The sequence below is a fragment of the Ranitomeya variabilis genome, chromosome 5, assembly GCF_051348905.1.
Source record: "Ranitomeya variabilis isolate aRanVar5 chromosome 5, aRanVar5.hap1, whole genome shotgun sequence".
Classification (NCBI taxonomy): Eukaryota; Metazoa; Chordata; class Amphibia; order Anura; family Dendrobatidae; genus Ranitomeya; species Ranitomeya variabilis.
In genome coordinates, this window is record NC_135236.1 from 332,678,910 (window position 1) to 332,701,029 (window position 22,120).

The following is a 22,120-nucleotide window of genomic DNA, read 5'->3' on the forward strand; positions in this document are numbered from 1 at the left end:
GCCACAAACAGGGTCACTGCTGCCGTGACACATCCACTTAAGAATCAACGGACCCTAGCCCGAGTACCCCACGGCCCTAGCGGGTGCTCCACAAACTCAAATCCAGGACTGTCCACTATGTCGGGGACAGTTGTAACTAGAGATTAGTGGATCGATTCATGGGTCTTTGGTCTAGCATGCAAGTCAGTGTTACCTGGCAACTTGACGGGAGACCATGAATCTCTAAGGCCGGCGTCACACTAGCAAGTTTTACGGACGTATGAGAGGTGCAGAAAATACGGATTGCATACGGTACAATAATTCTCTATGTCCCAGCTCCTATCTGCTGTATTTTACTGATCCGTATTGTACGGTCTTGTACGGCCGTAGAAAATCGCAGCATGCTGCGTTTGTCACCGTATTGCGCAAAAAAATCGCCAATGTAAGTCTATGGGGGCGAGAAAAATACGGATTACACACGGACCAGCAGTGTGACTTGTGAGAAATACGCAGCGGTGTTCTATAGAAAAGCCGGTAATTCAATTACCGGCTTTTTCTTTCTCCTTCACAAACCCGACAGAATATGAGACATGGTTTACATACAGTAAACCATCTCATATCCCTTTTTTTTTTGCATATTCCACACTACTAATGTTAGTAGTGTGTATGTGCAAAATTTGGGCGCTGTAGCTTGTAAAATAAAGGGTTAAATCGCGGAAAAAAATGGCGTGGGCTCCCGCGCAATTTTCTCCACCAGAGTGGTAAAGCCAGTGACTGAGGGCAGATATTAATAGCCTAGAGAGGGTCCATGGTTATTGGCCCCCCCCCTGGCTAAAAACATCTGCCCCCAGCCACCCCAGAAAAGGCACATCTGGAAGATGCGCCTATTCTGGCATTTGGCCACTCTCTTCCCACTCTTGTGTAGCGGTGGGATATGGGGTAATGAAGGGTTAATGTCACCTTGCTATTGTAAGATGACATTAAGCCAGATTAATAATGGAGAGGCGTCAATTATAACACCTATCCATTATTAATCCAATAGTACGAAATGGTTAATAAAACACACACACATTATTTAAAAGTATTTTAATGAAATAAAGACACAGGGTGTTGTAATATTTTATTATACTGGTAATCCACCTGAAGACCCTCGTCCTGTAAAAAAGGTAAAATAAAAAATCAACAATATCCCATACCTTCCGTCGTTCTGTCAGTCCTACGATGTTCGCGCTGAATTAAATATAAATACAGTATATATATATATATATATATATATATGTGTGTCTCAATGACATATATATATATATATATATATATATATATATATATATATATACACTGTATATATAACGAACATTTGAGCACATGAATCCATTAGATGTCGGTTTTGCAAGCCTGCGAGAAAATATTGCAGTACGGATGCCATACGGATTACATACGGAGGATGCCATGCGCAAAATACGCTGCCACACCCTGCCTACGGATGACATACAGATCACTATTTTGGGAACATTTCTGCGTATTACGGCCGTAAAAAACGGACCGTAATTTCATACACTGAGTCTGACGCCGGCCTAATAGTGATGAGCGAATATACTCATTACTTGAGATTTCTCGAGCATGCTCGGGTGACCTCCGAGTATTTTTTAGTGCTCGGAGATTTAGTTTTCATCACCGCAGCTGAATGATTTCTATCTGTTAGCCAGCATAAGTACATGTGGGGGTTGCCTGGTTGATAGGGAATCCCCACATATAATCAAGCAGGCTAACAGATGTAAATCATTCAACTGTGGTGATTAAAACTAAATCTCCGAGCACTAAAAAATACTCGGAGGACACCCGAGCGTGCTCGAGAAATCTCAAGTAACGAGTATATTCGCTCATCACTAATCTCTAACCTTCTGGCATCAATGACGCGGCTTTTGATTAGCCAGAGCTGGAGGGACATCATTGTGCGTGCTGCTCATCTCTAGTTGGGACCTGTGGATTTAATTTTTGTTTATTTATTCACAGTCAGAACAGCCAGAACTTTCTCATCTTTATGAAGCTTCGCTATATGACATTGCCTTTTTTTGTGTCTGTAAGGCTGTGTTCACATGTTGCAGAAATACTGTGTTTTTTGTTTTCTGCAGATCAGATGTCCGCACCAAACTACACAATAACAATCTTCTCCCCCATATTTGATGCATTTTTGGTGCAGATGTGAAGCCGCATTTTTAATGTGTTTTTTATAGTACAGAAAAGCTTTGATTCTGCATGTTAAAAAAGTAACTGCAGTTTTATTTTACATGCTGTTTTTTAGGCTCCACATAGAAAACAAGAGAGAAAAAAAAGCACCAAAACCGCAAAGTTCGGCAGTGTCCTTAACCCCTTTACCCCCAAGGGTCGTTTCCATGTTAATGACTGGGCCAATTTTTACAATTCTGACCACTGTCCCTTTATGAGGTTATAACTCTGGAACGCTTGTATGGATCCCGGTGATTCTGACATTGTTTTCTCGTGACTAGTGATGAGCGAATATACTTCGTTACTCAAGATTTCCCGAGCACGCACGGGTGACCTCCGAGTATTTTTTAGTGCTCGGAGATTTAGTTTTCATCACCTCAGCTGAAAGATTTACATCTCTTAGCCAGCATAAGTACATGTGGGGATTCCCTAGCAACCAGGCAACCCCCACATGTACTTATGCTGGCTAACAGATGTAAATCATTCAGCTGCGGCGATGAAAACTAAATCTCCGAGCACTAAAAAATACTCGGAGATCACCCGAGCGTGCTCGGGAAATCTCGAGTAATGAGTATATTCACTCATTACTACTCGCAACATATTGAACTTCATGTTAGTGGTAAAATTTCCTTGACATTACTTTAGTTTATTTGTGAAAAAAATGGAAATTTGTCAAAAATTTTGAAAATTTCACAATTTTCCAACTTTGAATTTTCATGCCCTTAAATCACAGAGATATGTCACACAAAATACTTAATAAGTAACATTTCCCACATGTCTACTTTACATCAGCACAATTTTGGAACCAAATTTTTTTTATTGTTAGGGAGTTATAAGGGTTAAAAGTTGACCAGCAATTTCTCATTTTTACAACACCATTTTCTTTTAGGGACCACATCACATTTGAAGTCACTTTGAGGGGTCTATATGATAGAAAATACCCAAGTGTGAACCCATTCTAAAAACTGCACCCATCAAGGTGCTCAAAACCACATTCAAGAAGTTTATTAACCTTTCAGGTGTTTCACAGGAATTTTTGGAATGTTTAAAAGAAAAAAATGAACATTTAATTTCTTTTTACAAAAAATTTACTTCAGATCCAATTTGTTTTATTTTACCAAGGGTAACAAGAGAAATTGGACCCCAAAAGTTGTTGTGCAATTTGTCCTCAGTACGCTGATACCCCATATGTGGGGGTTAACCACTGTTTGGGCGCATGGTAGAGCTCAGAAGGGAAGGAGCGCCATTTGACTTTTCAATGCAAAATTGGCTGGAATTGAGATCGGACGCCATGTCTCGTTTGGAGAGCTGCTGATGTGCCTAAACAGTGGAAACCCCCCCAAAAGTGACCCCATTTTGGAAAGTAGACCCCCTAAGGAACTTAACTAGATGTGTGGTGAGCACTTTGAACCCCCAAGTGCTTCACAGAAGTTTATCATGTAGAGCTGTGAAAATAAAAAAATCTTCTTTTTTTTTCAACAAAAATGATTTTTTAGCCCCCAGTGTTGTATTTTCCCAAAGGGTAACAGGAGAAATTGGACCCCAAAAGTTGTTGTCCAATTTGTCCTGATACCCCATATGTAGGAGAAAACTACTGTTTGGGCGCATGGCAGAGCTCGGAAGGGAAGAAGTGGCGTATTGGAATGCAGACTTTGATGGAATGGTCTGCGTGCGTCACATTGCGTTTGCAGAGCCCCTGATGTACCTAAACAGTAGAAACCCCCGACAAGTTACCCCATTTTGGAAATTAGACCCCTCCAAGGAACTTATCTAGATGTGTTGTGAGAACTGTGAACCCACAAGTGTTTCACTAAAGTTTATAACGCAGAGCCGTAAAAATAAAAAATCTTTTTTTCCACAAAAATAATTTTTTAACCCCCAGTTTTGTATTTTCCCAAGGGTAACAGGAGAAATTGGACCACAAAAGTTGTTGTCCAATTTGTCCTGAGTACGCTGATACCCCATATGTGGGGGTAAACCACTGTTTGGGGCGCACGACAGAACTCAGAAGGGAAGGAGCACCGTTTTACTTTTTCAACGCAGAATTGTATGGATTGAGATAGGATGTCATGTTGCGTTTGCAGAGCCCCTGGTGTGCCTAACTCCAATTCTAACTCCACAGCGATCTGACAGGCTGTGCTGCAGGCTTGCCGGCGCCTGCTCAAAGCAGGCGCTTGAAAGCCACCTCCCTGCAGGACCCGGAAGGCCCCTCACAGCCATCTTGGATCCAGGGCCTGCAGGGAGGAGGATGGAGGAGGCGCTCGGAACAATGACATCGCGTTGTTCCGAGGGTCACAGGGGAGCACGCAGGCAGCCCCCTCCCTGCGCGATGCTTCCCTATGCTGCCGGAACACTGCGATCATGTTTGATCGCAGTGTTCCGGGGGTTAATGTGACGGGAGCAGTCCATGACCACTCCTGGCACATAGTGCCGGATGTCAGCTGTGATCGGTGATGACGTACTATCCCGTCGGTGGTCATAGGGGCCCAGACCACCTCGACGGGATAGTACATCTGATGTCAGAAAGGGGTTAAGCGCAGTTTTCATGAAATCACATCCAGTTGAACAGTTAAACACAGCAGACTTTTTGTTCAAAAAAGCAGCAAAAAATACGCAGCATTTACCCTACATGTGAACAAGATCTAAATTCCCAAGAACAATGAAGCCAATACCCATAGAAGGGCAGATAAGATATGTACAATTGCGTTATTGTAGGGTGCAGGTGTGGGAATTTTGGGGCCACCAATACACATCACAGGTAACTGTGATGCTGATGTGAGGGGGGTTGTGCGCAAATGAAGAAGGGAGGCAGAGTTTTCTTCCAGGCTCAGCACGCCCCACAGCCTGGAAGAAATTAGTATAAAGAAATTAAAGATGATTTCTCAACAACAAGACCAAAAATATGGGCGGGCACACAGGTATGACTAGTTTAACCATTCTATCACCTGTATGCCCATATTAATAAGTTAAAACCATCCCAGGGGGTGACAGCTTCCTTTTAAGCATGTGAAATGCTTGCTCGATGGTGTGGAGATCTGGTGACTTACTCGGCCATTGCAGAATATTCCACTTCTTTGCCTTAAAAAACTCCTGAATTGCTTTCACAGTATATACAGTATTGTCAATTTGTACTGTAAAGCGCCGCTCAATCAACCTTGCTGCATTTCATTGAATCTGTGCAGAAAGTATAGCCCTGTACACTTCCGAATTCATCCAGCTGATCCTGTCTTCAGTCACATCATCAATAAACACTAGTTTCCCAGTGCCATTGGAAGCCATGCATGCCCATACCATCACACTATCTTCAATGTTTTACAGAGGATGTGGTGTGCTTTTGATTATGAGCCCTTCCAAGTGGTTTCCATACTTTCTTCCTCCCATCATTCTTCTTTAGGTTGATCTTAGTTTCATCTACCCAAAGAATGGGTTTCCAGAACTGGGCTGGCTTATTTAGATGTTTATTTTGAAAAGTCTAATCTGGCATTTCTACTTTTAAGGCTGATTATTGGTTTGCATCTTGTGGTGAACTCTCTGTATTTGCTCTGAAGAATTCTCTTCATGGTAGACTTAAATATTGAAATATCTACTTTCTAAAACGTTTTCTTCACTTAGGTGAATGATGTGAAGGGGTTTTTCTTCACCATGGGACGGATTCTGCGATCACCTTTTTGAGTTCCCAAGCTCATCAGTGTGCTCTTTTTTTGCAGAATATATCAAACTATTGATTTGGCCACTCCCAACATTTCTGTTGTCTGTCTGATGGATTTCTTTTTTTTTTTTTTTTTCAGCCTAATGATGGCCTGTTACTCTTTCACTGGGGGCTCCTCTGACTGCACATTGTGGGTTCACAGCAACAGCTTCCAAAGGCAAATGTCACACCTGGAATCAGCTCCAGATCTTTTACCTGCTTAATTAATGATGGATTAATGAGGGAATAGACCATGCAGACCATTAAAGAGCTTTCGAGAACTGTCCAATTACCTTTGGTACCTTTAAAAAAGAGGCAGCTACATATTAAAAAGCTGTAATTCCTAAACCCTTATATTCCAATTAGGATGTGAATACCCTCAAATTAAAGCTGAGAGACCACAGTGGAAGCCCATATTGGTTATATAACTTTATCTTGAATATTTTTAGTAAACAACTAAAATGGCAAAACTTGTGTCACTGTCCAAATATTTCTAATATACCTAATATAATATATATGTATATTATATACTGTGAGGCAGTGACCCCTGTTACAGCTAGGGGGCGCTGTATGTGCTCCCCAGAATGCGCACAGAGGCGTATGGAGGCCATAGGTGTGCATGGCAGTAACAAGTGTAGCTGTGATTGCGATATGAGGCAGTGACTCATGTCACGGGTAGGAGTTCCTGTGTATGGACCTGAATGGATCTTGGCTGGAAGGTCCTGTGAAAGGAAAGGCCTGGGTGTTGGGAGGTCCAGAGTGGGGACCGGATCCCTGAAAAGCACCTGGTGAGGCAGTGATCCTGAGTGGCCTGGGTGTTGGGAGGTCCAGAATGGGACTGGATCCCTGAATAGCACCTGGTGAGGCCGTGATCCTGAGTGGCCTCTGTGTTGGGAGATCCTGGGAGTAGGACCGGATCCCTGAAGAGCACGACATCTACTGTGTTGGGGAAGGACTGGACTGACTGAGGTTTGCCTGCCAGGCAAGATGGTGATCCCCATAAGGCAGCTTTCCCAGGGAGAGAGGACTGACAAGGAGTCAGCAGGTGGAGCAGGAGCTCCCGTAAGGTACCTCCACAGACTGTTGGTGCTTATTATGTTCTATGAATTGTGCGGTCACCCACGGCAACTGGTCAGAGGAGGACCAGCGTGTTTAGTTGCCGCAAACTAATGATGTGTGACTTAATGTGATGTCCTGATACAGTGTGTAATGAACTGTTTGTGGTTGCGGTTTATGATATCTGAATAAACCAGATAGACTGTTTTGTGTTAAAACCGTGCCCGTGTGCATTTATCCCGTGGCCAAGCGAGTATTCCCCTACCTGTTAGTGAGCGCTATCTCACAATACACACACAGGATATTTGATACACTGACGATTTTTACATATTTTATGCAATAAAATGCTAATTATTATTTTTTTTTTAAACCAATACATTTTTATGAAGTTTTAAACCGATACAAGTCATAAAGTCAGCACAGAGATAGTAGAATCAGTAAAAGGTACATTACATATGACTTGGTTCCTAGAAAAAAGGATGAACCAAGGAGAAATGTAGTACAAAAAATAGGGATCATATGAACTGATTTTGATCATGCGGTAATTATTCAGTTTCAAATGCATCGTAATACGATAAGTAGGAGGGGTATTGTGTTTAAGGTTGCGTGCGTAACTATCATGTAGATGAAGTTATAATGTCTGTCTGATAGCTTGCCAAGGACCCAACCTTTGTCGGGTTTTAATCGGCACGTTGGCAGTCTGGAGCTAGCAAACTTTCGTATGAAATATATGAGTCTACCATTGCCCAGATTACCTCCATTGATGGCAGTGACGTGGATTTCCATTTTGAGGCTAAACTCTGTCTGGCTGCCATCAGTATTAGTGAGCAAACCCATCTTGTGCTGTTGGGGAGGTGCGTGACTCCAATGTTTAACAAAGCTAGGGCTGGGATGGGGAGAGTATGAGTTTCAGTGCAGCATGAAATGGCATCAAATATTTTTTCCCAATATTGCAATGCTAATGGACGGGACCACCATACGTGTAAGAGTGATCCCACCTCTCCACAGCCCCTCCAGCAAAATTAAGAACATGTGGGGAACATGTGGGGAACATGTGAGCAATGCGCTTGAGAGCCAAGTACCATCTGAGATGGATTTTTTGATAATCTCTAAATGGTTTATGCAGGCTGAGGATTTAGTAGACCATGTTATTGCTAATTGCCATTGTTCATGTGAGAATGACAAACCCAAGTCTTTCTCCCATCTAGACATGTATTGAAGTTTGGATATCAAAATATGAAGAGTTAAACCACACCCTGAAAAAATTTCTAAAACCGAACCGAAGCATGTGGCTGTATGTATTTCTATGTAGCCGCACACTCCGGTCCCGAGTGCCGGCGGCAGTGCCGGGTATTGAGATGCGAGACTCATGCGAGTTTCTTGCAAGTGTGATCCTGGCCTAAAGATTATAGTGCTGCAAGAGAAAATGCCACCATGCCCTTACCTAAGAACTCTTTGCTAATGGAAACGTTTTATGCATGCTTACATTTCCAAGTTACAGTAAAAACAGCAGTGTATTTTTAGATCCGAGATAACAATTTTAAGTCCCTTACTTGGGGAGTCTAAATTTATTTTAGACTATGTCAACATTACAACCGTTAAGTTTACACATACCTCAAAGTACTCTCTCTTCTTTTTGGAATCCTGAGTTTCAGCATTCCATGCTTTTAAGATTTTTTTCAAGAAGGCATCATCATAAACATTCTGAATTCTGGTTGAAGCCACTGTAGAGAGAAAGTTAATAAGCATTTTTTTTTATTGAAAGGACAAGTCAAGTGTTTTTTTTATTGCACCCCTAATCAGTGATCACTAATTTGTGTATAGTGTGTGCACGAAAATACTTACCCATTGCTGTCTGCCGGTCCCAGTGCTGCTCCATTCCTCTCCTGCATCATAGGACCACAGAGCTTGCTTGCTGGCTCACAGCAGACTATTAGTTGCTTTCTTAATACATTAAATGTGATTATGTGCACGTAATGTGTTGTAAGTGCATTAATATAGTCACCTACTGATGCGCTCTCCACTATCCAATGCCGTTCTTCTCTGACAACTTTCATTATTGTGCTACTACTGCTTTTTCCACCCCTTCCAAGGGCCATAACTTTTTTGTTTTTCTGTCAGAGTGACTGGGCTGAGAGCTTTTTTTTTTGCACAATTTGCCATATATCTTAAGGTACCTTCACACGAAGCGACGCTGCAGCGATAGCGACAACGATGTCGATCGCTGCAGCGTCGCTGTTTGATCGCTGGAGAGCTGTCACACAGACCGCTCTCCAGCGACCAACGATGCCGAGGTCCCCGGGTAACCAGGGTAAACATCGGGTTGCTAAGCGCAGGGCCGCGCTTAGTAACCCGATGTTTACCCTGGTTACCAGCGTAAAAGTAAAAAAAACAAACAGTACATACTCACCAGCACGTCCCCCCAGCGTCTGCTTCCTGACACTGACTGAGCTCCGGCCCTAACAACACAGCGGTGACGTCACCGCTGTGCTTTCACTTTCCTTCAGGGCCGGCGCTCAGAGTGTCAGGAAGCAGACGCTGGGGGACGTGCTGGTGAGTATGTACTGTTTGTTTTTTTTACTTTTACGCTGGTAACCGGGGTAAACATCGGGTTACTAAGCGCGGCCCTGCGCTTAGTAACCCGATGTTTACCCTGGTTACCAGTGTAAAACATCGCTGGTATCGTTGCTTTTGCTGTCAAACACAACGATACACAGCGATCGGACGACCAAATAAAGTTCTGGACCCTATTCAGCGACCAGCGACATCACAGCAGGATCCTGATCGCTGCTGCGTGTCAAACGAAACGATATCGCTAGCGAGTCACCGCTGTGCTTTCCGGCTATGGCGCTTACACAGTGGAGAGAAGCTGAGACGCCGGGGACAGACACCGGAATGTAAGTATGTACTGTTTGTTTTTTTTACGTTTACGCTGGTAACCAGGGTAAACATCGGGTTACTAAGCGCGGCCCTGCGCTTAGTTACCCGATGTTTACCCTGGTTACCGGGGACTTCGGCATCGCTCCAGCGCCGTGATTGCAACGTGTGACCGCAGTCTACGACGCTGGAGCGATAATCATACGATCGCTGCGACGTCACGGATCGTGCCGTCGTAGCGATTAAAATGGTACTGTGTGACGGTACCCTAAGACAGAGGGAAATTGAGCTAACACCAGCACCATGCTGAAGAAACTGAATGTATTTAATTTAACCTTCAGCAAAGGTGTGATAATTAGCAGCAGAAGGTGGAGGTAACTGTTGGGTCCTAGAGGGAGAAGAATATCACTCCATAACAAAGATGCAAAAATCAAGGTGGTGATTGTAGAGCTAATCGCAATGACTTTCTACAGCCAGATCCAGGATGACTGACTGTCACACCTGTCACACCCGTGACAATAGGAAAGTGAGAGAAAACAAAGTGAGAGACACCTAAACTTTTCAGTTGGGTGTAGACAGAATGAACTTTAGCCAATGAGATGTATGTATTCTAATGCCAGCACATACTTAGAGATAAGATGAGCCAATTATATTGTTACAATGCATGAATACTAATAACCTATATGAGATGATGTTATTAGGTAATAAAGACAGATCTGCTTTGATGCTCAATGTATTAGAGTGGCTCTTCTGTGCACATATTTGAATTTTACAATTTAATTTGAAACAGGCACAACATCTCAGAACGTCCCACATTATATGGAGACAACGCTAATCTCCAGAAATAAAAGGTGTCAGGTTATTTTGTTTGCTTTAATGGTCAGTATAAAAACTGGAATATTTTTTTTTTAATTATGTGAATAGCAAGAAAAAAAACCTCTATCAAACCTTAAACCCATTTGAATAATAGTATTGATAGGAGTTGCTGGTCAAATATGTGTAGTATAAGATGAAAAATGTGAATCCACTGTATATGAATCATGGCAGGCACTCACATTTTCTGGAGGCACTGACATTTTCTGGAACAATGTTCACCAACACAAAAATGTACAGTTTACTGAACAAATGCTATCATTATTAGCAAAGAACAGGAGGTTTGTTCTGCATAGCAATCCATGATGTCCATTTGTATTTGGAAACAAGAGACAGAATAATGCAGCAGCAGGAACATAATGTAGTGAATCTTGGCTGTTCTATCATTGACTTTATTGCCTTCTGTGTTATTATGTCTGTAATATTGCTGAAGTGAGAGCCCATTTAGTCCCCGCTGCATATTGTACAGTTTATCCACCACTCTATTCTTTGTGGACATAATATCTGATGTGATCCATGTCAACAAAGTAGTTAAAGAAGTTATCCGGTCTTCTGATGACTGTCTTCTGAATTCCTAGAACATGTGAATCGCATGCTGTCAGGATTCTCGGGTGTTGAGGCAGAGAGTGGTCTGTCATGTGATTTGCCACATTACGACTAAACTTGCTCTGCTGCACTCAATTTACTTTTATTGAGTGAGGCCGTAAACGTCTAGTTGCCACATGACCACAAGTATGGAAATCGCTTAGTTGTGGTCATATGACTGCCCGTCCTCACGAGCAACAATAGAACATCCTGACAGCATGCGGTGCATGCAAACTAAGGTGCGGACTTTTATCATAAGAACAGACAACCCACTTTGAGATCAATGAGATCAATGTGCATGCATTCCAATGACAATGTCTTTGTTAGTTAACCAGGCAAGTAACAAGTATAAAAATTCCTGTTTACTAGGTCAGTAGTTTAAAGGGAACCTGTCACGTGAAAAAAAGCTGTTAACCTGCAGATATGGGGTTAATCTGCAGGTTAATCTCGTTCTGAATCCGCCTGGCACCTGCATGTAGACTCCAGCTGTTGGGTGGAAATTAACTGTATTCTTTGCGGTAGCGTTGGGGTTCAGTCACAGGGGTGGCGCCGGTGCGGGTTTAGTCACGCCTCTGTGTATAGAGAGCACCACTTGTAACCACGTTCCTGGCACTGACTGACAGCAACTGAGCATTAGAGTCAGCTATCAGTCAGTGCTGGGGACGTGGTTACAGCCGCTGCTCTCTATATACAGTGACTGAACCTGCACTGATGCCGCCCACCTTACCTGAAACTAGTGATGTGAAGCGAGTGCTTTCTCATCACCTGCTGCTGCCGGCTTCTACTGATCTCATTGCGCTTACCGCTCTCTCAGCTGCGGAGTGCTCGATGAGATCAATAGAAGCCGGCAGCAGCAAGTGATGAGAAAGCGCTCACTTTGCGTCACTTGTTGCTGAGCAGGGCAGATGGCTGGCACTGGGCATGGAATAACGCACGCACAGCAAAGCCAGCACAATTACAGACTGTGAGAATGCACACACGCAGCATGGGTGCGTCTAGAGCGGAGTTTGATTTTTGAGGGAATTATGACACCAGAAGGGGCGGGGCCAGCAGGAAGCAGTGCTGTGCTGAGGCGGCTGCTGGAGAGGAAAGGACTAAGGAGGGAAGAGAGGGGCTGCACCATGGAGCCCTGTGAGGAGAGAACTGAGGGGCTGCGCAATAGACCCTTGTACAGATGGGAATGAGAACACAGGACTCAGTGTGAGAGCTCTGAGGATGTATTTTGGAAAGGGTTGATGTAACTTGAGTGGGGCTACATAGGGAAGATCAGGGGTGTCAAACTGCATTCCTCGAGGGCCTCAAACCATGCGTGTCTTCAAGATTTCCTTCTCATTGCACAAGGTGCTGGAATCATTCTGTGCAGGTGATTAAATGATCACCTGTGCAATACAAGGAAATCCTGAAAACATGACCTGTTTGCAGCCCTTGAGGAATGCAGTTTGACACCCCTGGGGAAGATGATGATGAGGGGCTGTGTGGAGAAGGGGGGAAGAAGAGGGAATGTGTGGAGAAGTGGGGAGTCAGAAATAGCCTCTCGCTGCAGCGGTGAGTTCACCAGGAGAAATTTTTCAAAGAGAACTGTGGTGATCTCTCTCAGCTCAGCACTGCACTGTGAGACTTTCTTACTGTGCTAGCGGGGGATCTCACCGAGGTCACTGCAGTTCAGGGGCCCAGCTGGGAATGCAGCCTCAGTGGCCGGCTGTAACCTCGATTACATCACTGATGCTGCGCCCGCAGCAGCTCAGTCCTGACCTGGACGGTCGCATCTTGGCACAGTCCAGGTTGAAAACTATTTATCCCCAGACATGGATTACGCCGTGGGAGAGAATAATGAACAGGTGAGGGATATAGTTGTCTTTTATTTTTGTTTTATTACAGGAGACGAGGGCTTCAATGGAATGGGCGATGACGTGAGAATGGTTTAATTTAGAATCATTAAAAGGAGTCTCTGTCATTCTTTCAATTAAAGGACTTTATTCTTGCTGTGTGTTTATTTGACATATAACTATAGGATTAGTAATGGATAGGTCCCTATAGACGCCTCTCCATTACTAAGCTGTGGGCTTTATGTCACTAGACAATACAAAGGTGACCTCAACCCCACAAATATGACCTCACTTGCCACTGCTACAGGGCAAGTGGCCTAAACCCAAACTTTTTTTTAACTGTTCGGCCGAACCCACCGGACCCAAACATCCAGGGGTTCAACTATCTCTAATCCTTTGTCTAGTGTGTGTGTGTGTGTGTGTCATGTGTCTGGTGTGTATGCAATGACTGGTTTGCATGTATCCTGTGTCTAGCGTGTGACTGGTTTGTATGTATCCAGTGTCTAGCGAGTGACTGGTGTTTATGTGTCATGTGTCTAGTGTGTGACCGGTGTATGTATCCTGTGTCTAGTGTGTGTGACTGGTTTGTTTGTATCCTGTGTCTGGTGTGTGTGACTTTTTTGTATGTAACCTGCGTCTAGCGTGTGACTGGTGTGTATGTATCATGTGTCTAGCGTGTGACTGGTGTGTATGTATCCTGTGTCTAGTGTGTGAGTGGTGTGTATGCCTCATGTCTAGTGTGTAACCGGTGCGTATGTATCATGTGTCTAGCATGTGACTGATTTATATGTATCCTGTGTCTAGCGTGTGACTGGTTTGTATGTATCCTGTGTTTAGTATCTGACTGGTGTGTATGTGTCATGTGTCTAGTGTGTGACCGGTGTATGTATCATGTGTCTAGTGTGTGTGACTGGTTTGTATGTATCCTGTGTCTGGTGTGTGTGACTTTTTTGTATTTATCCTGTGTCTAGTGTGTGACTGGGGTGTATGTATCATGCCTAGTGTGTGACTGGTGTGTATGTATCCTGTGTCTAGCGTGTGACTGGTTTGTATGTATCCAGTGTCTAGCATGTGACTGGTTTGTATGTATCCTGTGTCTAGTGTGCGTGACTGGTTTGTATGTATCCTGTGTCTGGTGTGTGACTGGTGTGTATGTAACCTGTGTCTAGTGTGTGACTGGTGTGCATGTATCATGTGTCTAGCGTGTGACTGGTGTGTATGTGTCATGTGTCTAGTGTGTGACCGGTGTATGTATCCTGTGTCTAGTGTGTGTGACTGGTTTGTATGTATCCTGTGTCTGGTGTGTGTGACTTTTTTGTATGTATTCTGTGTCTAGCATGTGACTGGTATGTGTCCTGTGTCTAGCGTGTGACCGGTGTGTATGTGTCCTGTGTCTAGCATGTGACTGGTATGTGTCCTGTGTCTAGCGTGTGACCGGTGTGTATGTGTCCTGTGTCTAGTGTGTGACTGGTGTGTATGTGTCCTGTGTCTAGCGTGTGACCGGTGTGTATGTATCAGGTGTCTAGCATGTGACTGGTGAGTATGTGTCCTGTGTCTAGCATGTGACTGGTATGTGTCCTGTGTCTAGCGTGTGACCGGTGTGTATGTGTCCTGTGTCTAGCATGTTACTGGTATGTGTCCTGTGTCTAGCGTGTGACCGGTGTGTATGTATCAGGTGTCTAGCATGTGACTGGTGAGTATGTGTCCTGTGTCTAGCATGTGACTGGTATGTGTCCTGTGTCTAGCGTGTGACCGGTGTGTATGTGTCCTGTGTCTAGCATGTTACTGGTATGTGTCCTGTGTCTAGCGTGTGACCGGTGTGTATGTGTCCTGTGTCTAGCTTGTGACCGGTGTGTATGTCTCCTGTGTCTAGCATGTGACTGGTGTGTATGTATCCTGTGTCTAGCATGTGACTGGTGTGTATGTATCCTGTGTCTAGCGTGTGACCGGTGTGTATGTATCCTGTGTCTAGCGTGTGACTGGTGAGTATGTGTCCTGTGTCTAGCGTGTGACTTGTGTGTATGTGTCCTGTGTCTAGCGTGTGACCGGTGTGTATGTATCATGTGTCTAGCATGTGACTGGTGAGTATGTGTCCTGTGTCTAGCATGTGACTGGTATGTGACCTGTGTCTAGCGTGTGACCGGTGTGTATGTGTCCTGTGTCTAGCATGTGACTGGTATGTGTCCTGTGTCTAGCGTGTGACCGGTGTGTATGTGTCCTGTGTCTAGCATGTGACTGGTATGTGTCCTGTGTCTAGCGTGTGACCGGTGTGTATGTGTCCTGTGTCTAGCGTGTGACCGGTGTGTATGTGTCCTGTGTCTAGCATGTTACTGGTATGTGTCCTGTGTCTAGCGTGTGACCGGTGTGTATGTGTCCTGTGTCTAGCATGTTACTGGTATGTGTCCTGTGTCTAGCGTGTGACCGGTGTGTATGTGTCCTGTGTCTAGCTTGTTACTGGTATGTGTCCTGTGTCTAGCGTGTGACCGGTGTGTATGTGTCCTGTGTCTAGCATGTTACTGGTATGTGTCCTGTGTCTAGCGTGTGACCGGTGTGTATGTGTCCTGTGTCTAGCATGTGACTGGTGTGTATGTATCCTGTGTCTAGCATGTGACTGGTGTGTATGTATCCTGTGTCTAGCGTGTGACTGGTGTGTATGTATCCTGTGTCTAGCATGTGACTGGTGTGTATGTATCCTGTGTCTAGCATGTGACTGGTGTGTATGTATCCTGTGTCTAGCGTGTGACCGGTGTGTATGTGTCCTGTGTCTAGCATGTTACTGGTATGTGTCCTGTGTCTAGCGTGTGACCGGTGTGTATGTGTCCTGTGTCTAGCTTGTGACCGGTGTGTATGTCTCCTGTGTCTAGCATGTGACTGGTGTGTATGTATCCTGTGTCTAGCATGTGACTGGTGTGTATGTATCCTGTGTCTAGCGTGTGACCGGTGTGTATGTGTCCTGTGTCTAGCATGTTACTGGTATGTGTCCTGTGTCTAGCGTGTGACCGGTGTGTATGTGTCCTGTGTCTAGCATGTTACTGGTATGTGTCCTGTGTCTAGCGTGTGACCGGTGTGTATGTGTCCTGTGTCTAGCATGTTACTGGTATGTGTCCTGTGTCTAGCGTGTGACCGGTGTGTATGTGTCCTGTGTCTAGCTTGTGACCGGTGTGTATGTCTCCTGTGTCTAGCATGTGACTGGTGTGTATGTATCCTGTGTCTAGCATGTGACTGGTGTGTATGTATCCTGTGTCTAGCGTGTGACCGGTGTGTATGTATCCTGTGTCTAGCGTGTGACTGGTGAGTATGTGTCCTGTGTCTAGCGTGTGACTGGTGTGTATGTGTCCTGTGTCTAGCTTGTGACCGGTGTGTATGTATCATGTGTCTAGCATGTGACTGGTGAGTATGTGTCCTGTGTCTAGCGTGTGACCGGTGTGTATGTGTCCTGTGTCTAGCATGTGACTGGTATGTGTCCTGTGTCTAGCGTGTGACCGGTGTGTATGTGTCCTGTGTCTAGCATGTGACTGGTATGTGTCCTGTGTCTAGCGTGTAACCGGTGTGTATGTGTCCTGTGTCTAGCGTGTGACCGGTGTGTATGTGTCCTGTGTCTAGCATGTTACTGGTATGTGTCCTGTGTCTAGCGTGTGACCGGTGTGTATGTGTCCTGTGTCTAGCATGTTACTGGTATGTGTCCTGTGTCTAGCGTGTGACCGGTGTGTATGTGTCCTGTGTCTAGCTTGTTACTGGTATGTGTCCTGTGTCTAGCGTGTGACCGGTGTGTATGTGTCCTGTGTCTAGCTTGTGACCGGTGTGTATGTCTCCTGTGTCTAGCATGTGACTGGTGTGTATGTATCCTGTGTCTAGCATGTGACTGGTGTGTATGTATCCTGTGTCTAGCGTGTGACCGGTGTGTATGTGTCCTGTGTCTAGCATGTTACTGGTATGTGTCCTGTGTCTAGCGTGTGACCGGTGTGTATGTGTCCTGTGTCTAGCATGTTACTGGTATGTGTCCTGTGTCTAGCGTGTGACCGGTGTGTATGTGTCCTGTGTCTAGCATGTTACTGGTATGTGTCCTGTGTCTAGCGTGTGACCGGTGTGTATGTGTCCTGTGTCTAGCTTGTGACCGGTGTGTATGTCTCCTGTGTCTAGCATGTGACTGGTGTGTATGTATCCTGTGTCTAGCATGTGACTGGTGTGTATGTATCCTGTGTCTAGCGTGTGACCGGTGTGTATGTATCCTGTGTCTAGCGTGTGACTGGTGAGTATGTGTCCTGTGTCTAGCGTGTGACTGGTGTGTATGTGTCCTGTGTCTAGCTTGTGACCGGTGTGTATGTATCATGTGTCTAGCATGTGACTGGTGAGTATGTGTCCTGTGTCTAGCGTGTGACCGGTGTGTATGTATCATGTGTCTAGTGTCTGTATGTGGCACATGTCTAGTTAATACAATATTTCTGTGCTTACAGAATATCAGTGTTCTCGGCAGCACTTGTCTTGTTTACACAAAATGATCTGCTGCCGATAAGGATGTTTTTAAATCAAGCATAAAAATCATTGCACCCAACATATGAGCGTTTTGCTGGTTTGTCAGGTGATTGTTTGGACAGGTATAGAGCTTGACTAGATGGAAGATAAGGGAAAACTCTGCAGCTAGTACCCCTTAAGCATGGTGGGCCTCCAGAATAATTTTCTCTGGTGGGCCCAAACTACTCCAGTCCAACACTGTTTGTGGACTTTACATAGGAATACACATAAGCTTTCCACTGTGATCCTGGATCCTATGTAAGCTACACAATAAATGAAACAGCTAAGTGCTGCCATCTGTTGGTTAGTCTATAGGTTACACAATCAACTTTTTTTTGTCTAACTGACACACCGTAAACAAAATTCTATTGAGATTTCTGCATATATTGTATATTCTTATCTCTCCTGTGAGGCTGTAAGTTTAGGAGACCTGCGGTTAGTCTGGGCATTGCTGTCCATATGCGGACTGTGAACCCGACTTTACCCAGTTCTTCTTACAAAGGGCAGCATGGTGGCTCAGTAGATAGCACTGTTGCTTTACAATACTGGGGTCCTGGGTTCAGATCCCACCAAGCACAATATCTGTAACAAAGTTTGTCCTTTGATTTCCTTTCACACTCCAAAGACATAATTAAGGGAATTTAGATTTTAGCCCCAATGGGGACAGTGATGATGAAGTCTGCAAAGCGCTGTGGAACATGTTGGTGCTATATAAGCAAAACAAAATAAATAAGTAGTACTAAAGATTTCCATCATCTGTGGCCACAGTTTGAAGGCCTGCAGCAAATTGTTCTCAGGATTATTCCCACAGAACTGAGAAGAGATCCTGCCAATGGAGCAAAGTGAATAATGGTCGTATTAAGTGCACATATATTTGTGTGTCCTACCGATGATTAAACTCTATCGTTATCACTAAAAAGAAGGTTTATGAAAAAGTATGAGGAGTCATGGGCTCCACAGTTACTATCTGTCGAGAAAATACCGGACAGTCTGTAATTACAAATTTTTCAGCTACGCATCTATTTTTTATGGTGATCATTGTGATTGCAAATAACTCAATATACTTATTGGAACATACTACCAGCATGTACTGGGAACCTATAGAGATTCAGGCCCCCGATTCATCGAAGAGTTTATGCCACAAATCTGTCGCAGAACACTTTGGAAAGTCACAACATCTTTAGGCAATGTGAGGTTGCACAAAAATATTGAGACTTGACGTTTTCATGCCAGTTTCAGACGCTCTTCCAAAAGGACTGGAGCTTGGGCTGGGCAGGGGTGGGACATGGCGTGGTGACACCCGCTTGCCTAATTCATGAGGAGTTAGACCACAAATCCTACTCATATCCCTGACGTCAGTAAGATTAGTGGCGAAGCACACAAAGCCTCTCAATGAATCCCCTGGGATGCCCCATAGACATTGATCACTTAGAATCCATTATTAGTTTTCATAAACAAATGTTGGCTGGCCATCACTTTTTGCTTGTTGCAACTCTACAAACAAATGCAATAAAAAGCGATTAATACATTGTATCTTCCCCAAAATAGTAATAAAAATGGCAGCTCACCCTGCAAACAAACAAGCCTTCACACAGCTCCATCGTCCAAAATGTGAAAGATGTACAAGTCATGCCCGGAAAAAGGTGACTTTTTTTAAGAAAAAAAAAAGCAAGTTTGGTAGTGTCAGATCATACTGACATGCAATGAATGTCATAAGAACAAAACCAAAAACAAGACTTTCCTAATGTTTGTTTGTTTTTTTCGCAATTTCACCGCGGTTGAAATTTTTTCCCGTTTTCCGGTAAATTACATGGTAAAGTGGATGTTGTCAATCCAAATGAAAGGGGTTAGGGATTCAATAACCAGTGAAATATTATTAGACATAATTAATTTTTCAATTTACAATTTTTATTTTGCAATTCACATACAATAAACATAACTTTCTTACCCAGAACCAGAACAACTGGATGGTAGTTACAGAAACCTGGATTCCAGCAATGCATCACTTAGTTTCCTGGGTGCAGCAGTTATGTAAAGTCAGGCCATGTGCACACGTTGCGGATTTCTTGCAGAAATTTCCTGAAGAAAACCGGAAATTTTCTGCAAGAAATCCGCATTTTTTTTTTTGCGTTTTTTCCCCGTTTTTTTCGCGTTTTTTTAGCATTCTGCAAGCGTAATTAGCTTGCAGAATGCTAAAGTTTTCCAAGCGATCTGTAGCATCGCTTGGAAAACTGACTGACAAGTTGGTCACACTTGTCAAACATACTGTTTGACAAGTGTGACCAACTTTTTACTATAGATGCAGCTTATGCAGCATCTATAGTAAAAGATAGAATGTTTAAAAATAATAAAAAAAATTAAAAAATGCTTATACTCACCCAGACATCTCATCAGCGGCGTCCGTTCGTCTTCCTATAGCTGGTCTGTGCGCACAGGGCCTTCCGTGACGTCACGGTCACATGACCGCTCACGACCAATCACAGGACAGTGACGTCATCGGCAAGGTCCTTCGCCGCACATCAGCTACAGGAACCGAACGGCAGCGTGCAGCGGTGAGGCGGGAACACTGCGCGGGACATCGAGGGTGAGTATAGGACTATTTTTTATTTTATTTCTTATTTTTTGACCACTTATATGGTGCCCAGTGCGTGGAGGAGAGTCTCCTCTCCTCCACCCTGGGTACCAACCGCACATAATCTGCTTACTTCCCGCATGGTGTGCACAGCCCCGTGCGGGAAGTAAGCAGATCAATGGACTCCTAGGTGTGCGGAATCCCTGCAATTCCGCATTTTTAATGAACATGTTGCTTTTTTTTCCGCTATGCGATTTTTTCGCGGAAAAAATTGCAACATTTGCACAAAAAATGCGGAATACACTGTAAATAATAGGAGGCATATGTTAGCGTTTTTTTCGCGTTTTTATCACGTTTTTATAGCGAAAAAACGCGAAAAAAACGCGAAAAAAACGCTAAAAATCCTGAACGTGTGCACATGGCCTCATAGCTTTCTCTACTGCAGATCTAGCAGAGCTCAGCTTTCTGTGTACATTGTACAGTGATAGAAAGCTGCTAATAAGTGCTGGCATGTGGTTGGACAAGGAGGCACGAGGCCAGTTGTCCTGTAGTGAAAACTTCCTGCTGCTATCTCAATTTTACCTTTTATAAGCTGCAGGGTTCCACAATTAGACAAGCTGATGATTGCTAAGAAATAACACTATCTCAACATGAAAACAATGAACCCAAGAAGGAACTGTTAAATAATAAGCTCAATAACTTTGTTAAAGGTTACTTTCAATTTATTTAATCCCTTTATATGAAGTTTGTTGTATGCTAATAAATGACTCCTTTGCAATTGGAATTAATCCTACAGTGTAACTCAGGACAGTAGAAAATGTGAACACTGACCAATACAAACCTTGTGGTTTAAATTTTGCACATAATCTACCTTAAAATAATGAATAAAATTTACATTTTATGTTATTATAGAAGCTTTAGTTAGGGTCTATTTGCTTTGTTGCAATTTGTAATATATTAAATACCCTTTGCTGGTTTTTCTGAACAGTTGAGGTCCAGTATTTATGGCAGCACAAGTAGTACCCTCGACAATTGCAAACAATATTAACAATAATGAAATACTCAGATAAAGCAAGGAGATGAACTTAGACCAATTATCCACATCTAAACATTTTGTAGAATGACTACACATTACACAGGCACTTTGTGCATTGCAGGATTATACATCTAGAAAACTGAGATAGTTGTATAAAAACTCACCCATATGTTGCTTATTGCGAAATTTCACCCAATTATTCCAACGGCGTATAGTGGATAGCAAGAATGCTTTTGTATGATGAGCGTCTGCGTTCTGCAGCTTGACTTGAGTGTCCAGTCTTTTGGCTTTCCTTGTCGCACAGTATTCCATCCATGCTCTGCACGTTGGCAAGAGTAAATATTTTATTAGGCTTTCACACAAGCTTTCAAATGCTTGAAATTAAATCCATGTAATCTAATCTGAAACATGGAATATAACTGACGAACAAATGGAAATCATCCTTTAAAAAGTACTCTGTACTGATCATGTTATTGCTCGAAAGTAAAAAAAAATTGCTGTGATCATACTTAAAAGTTTATATGTACAGGTGCTTCACACAAAATTAGAATATCATCAAAAAGTTAATTTATTTCAGTTCTTCAGTACAAAAAGTGAAACTCATATATAGTGTCATATAGTGATGTATTTCAAGTGTTTATTTCTGTTAATGTTGATGATTATGGCTTACAGCCAATGAAAACCCAAAAGTTATTATCTTAGTAAATTAAAATAATTAGCAACACACACCTCCAAAGGCTTCCTAAGTATATAAAAAGGTCCCTTAGTCTGTTTCAGTAGGCTCCACAATCATGGGGAAGACTGCTGACTTGACAGATGTCCAGAAGGCAGTCATTACATAGTTACATTACATAGTTATTAAGGTTGAAGGAAGACTGTAAGTCCATCTA

The 22,120-nt window shown here is 43.5% G+C and overlaps 1 protein-coding gene across 1 annotated transcript in view; it reads right to left on the reverse strand.

The window, feature by feature from the left end:
* Positions 1–22,120, reverse strand: part of FBXL13 (F-box and leucine rich repeat protein 13) — a 377,146-nt gene that overhangs the window by 319,271 nt on the left and 35,755 nt on the right. The window contains exons 5-6 of the mRNA XM_077264721.1: positions 21,395–21,549; positions 8,564–8,673 (exon numbers count right to left, since the gene is read on the reverse strand). Of these exons, the coding sequence (XP_077120836.1) occupies positions 8,564–8,673; positions 21,395–21,549 (265 nt within the window). The remainder of the gene's footprint in view (positions 1–8,563; positions 8,674–21,394; positions 21,550–22,120) is intronic.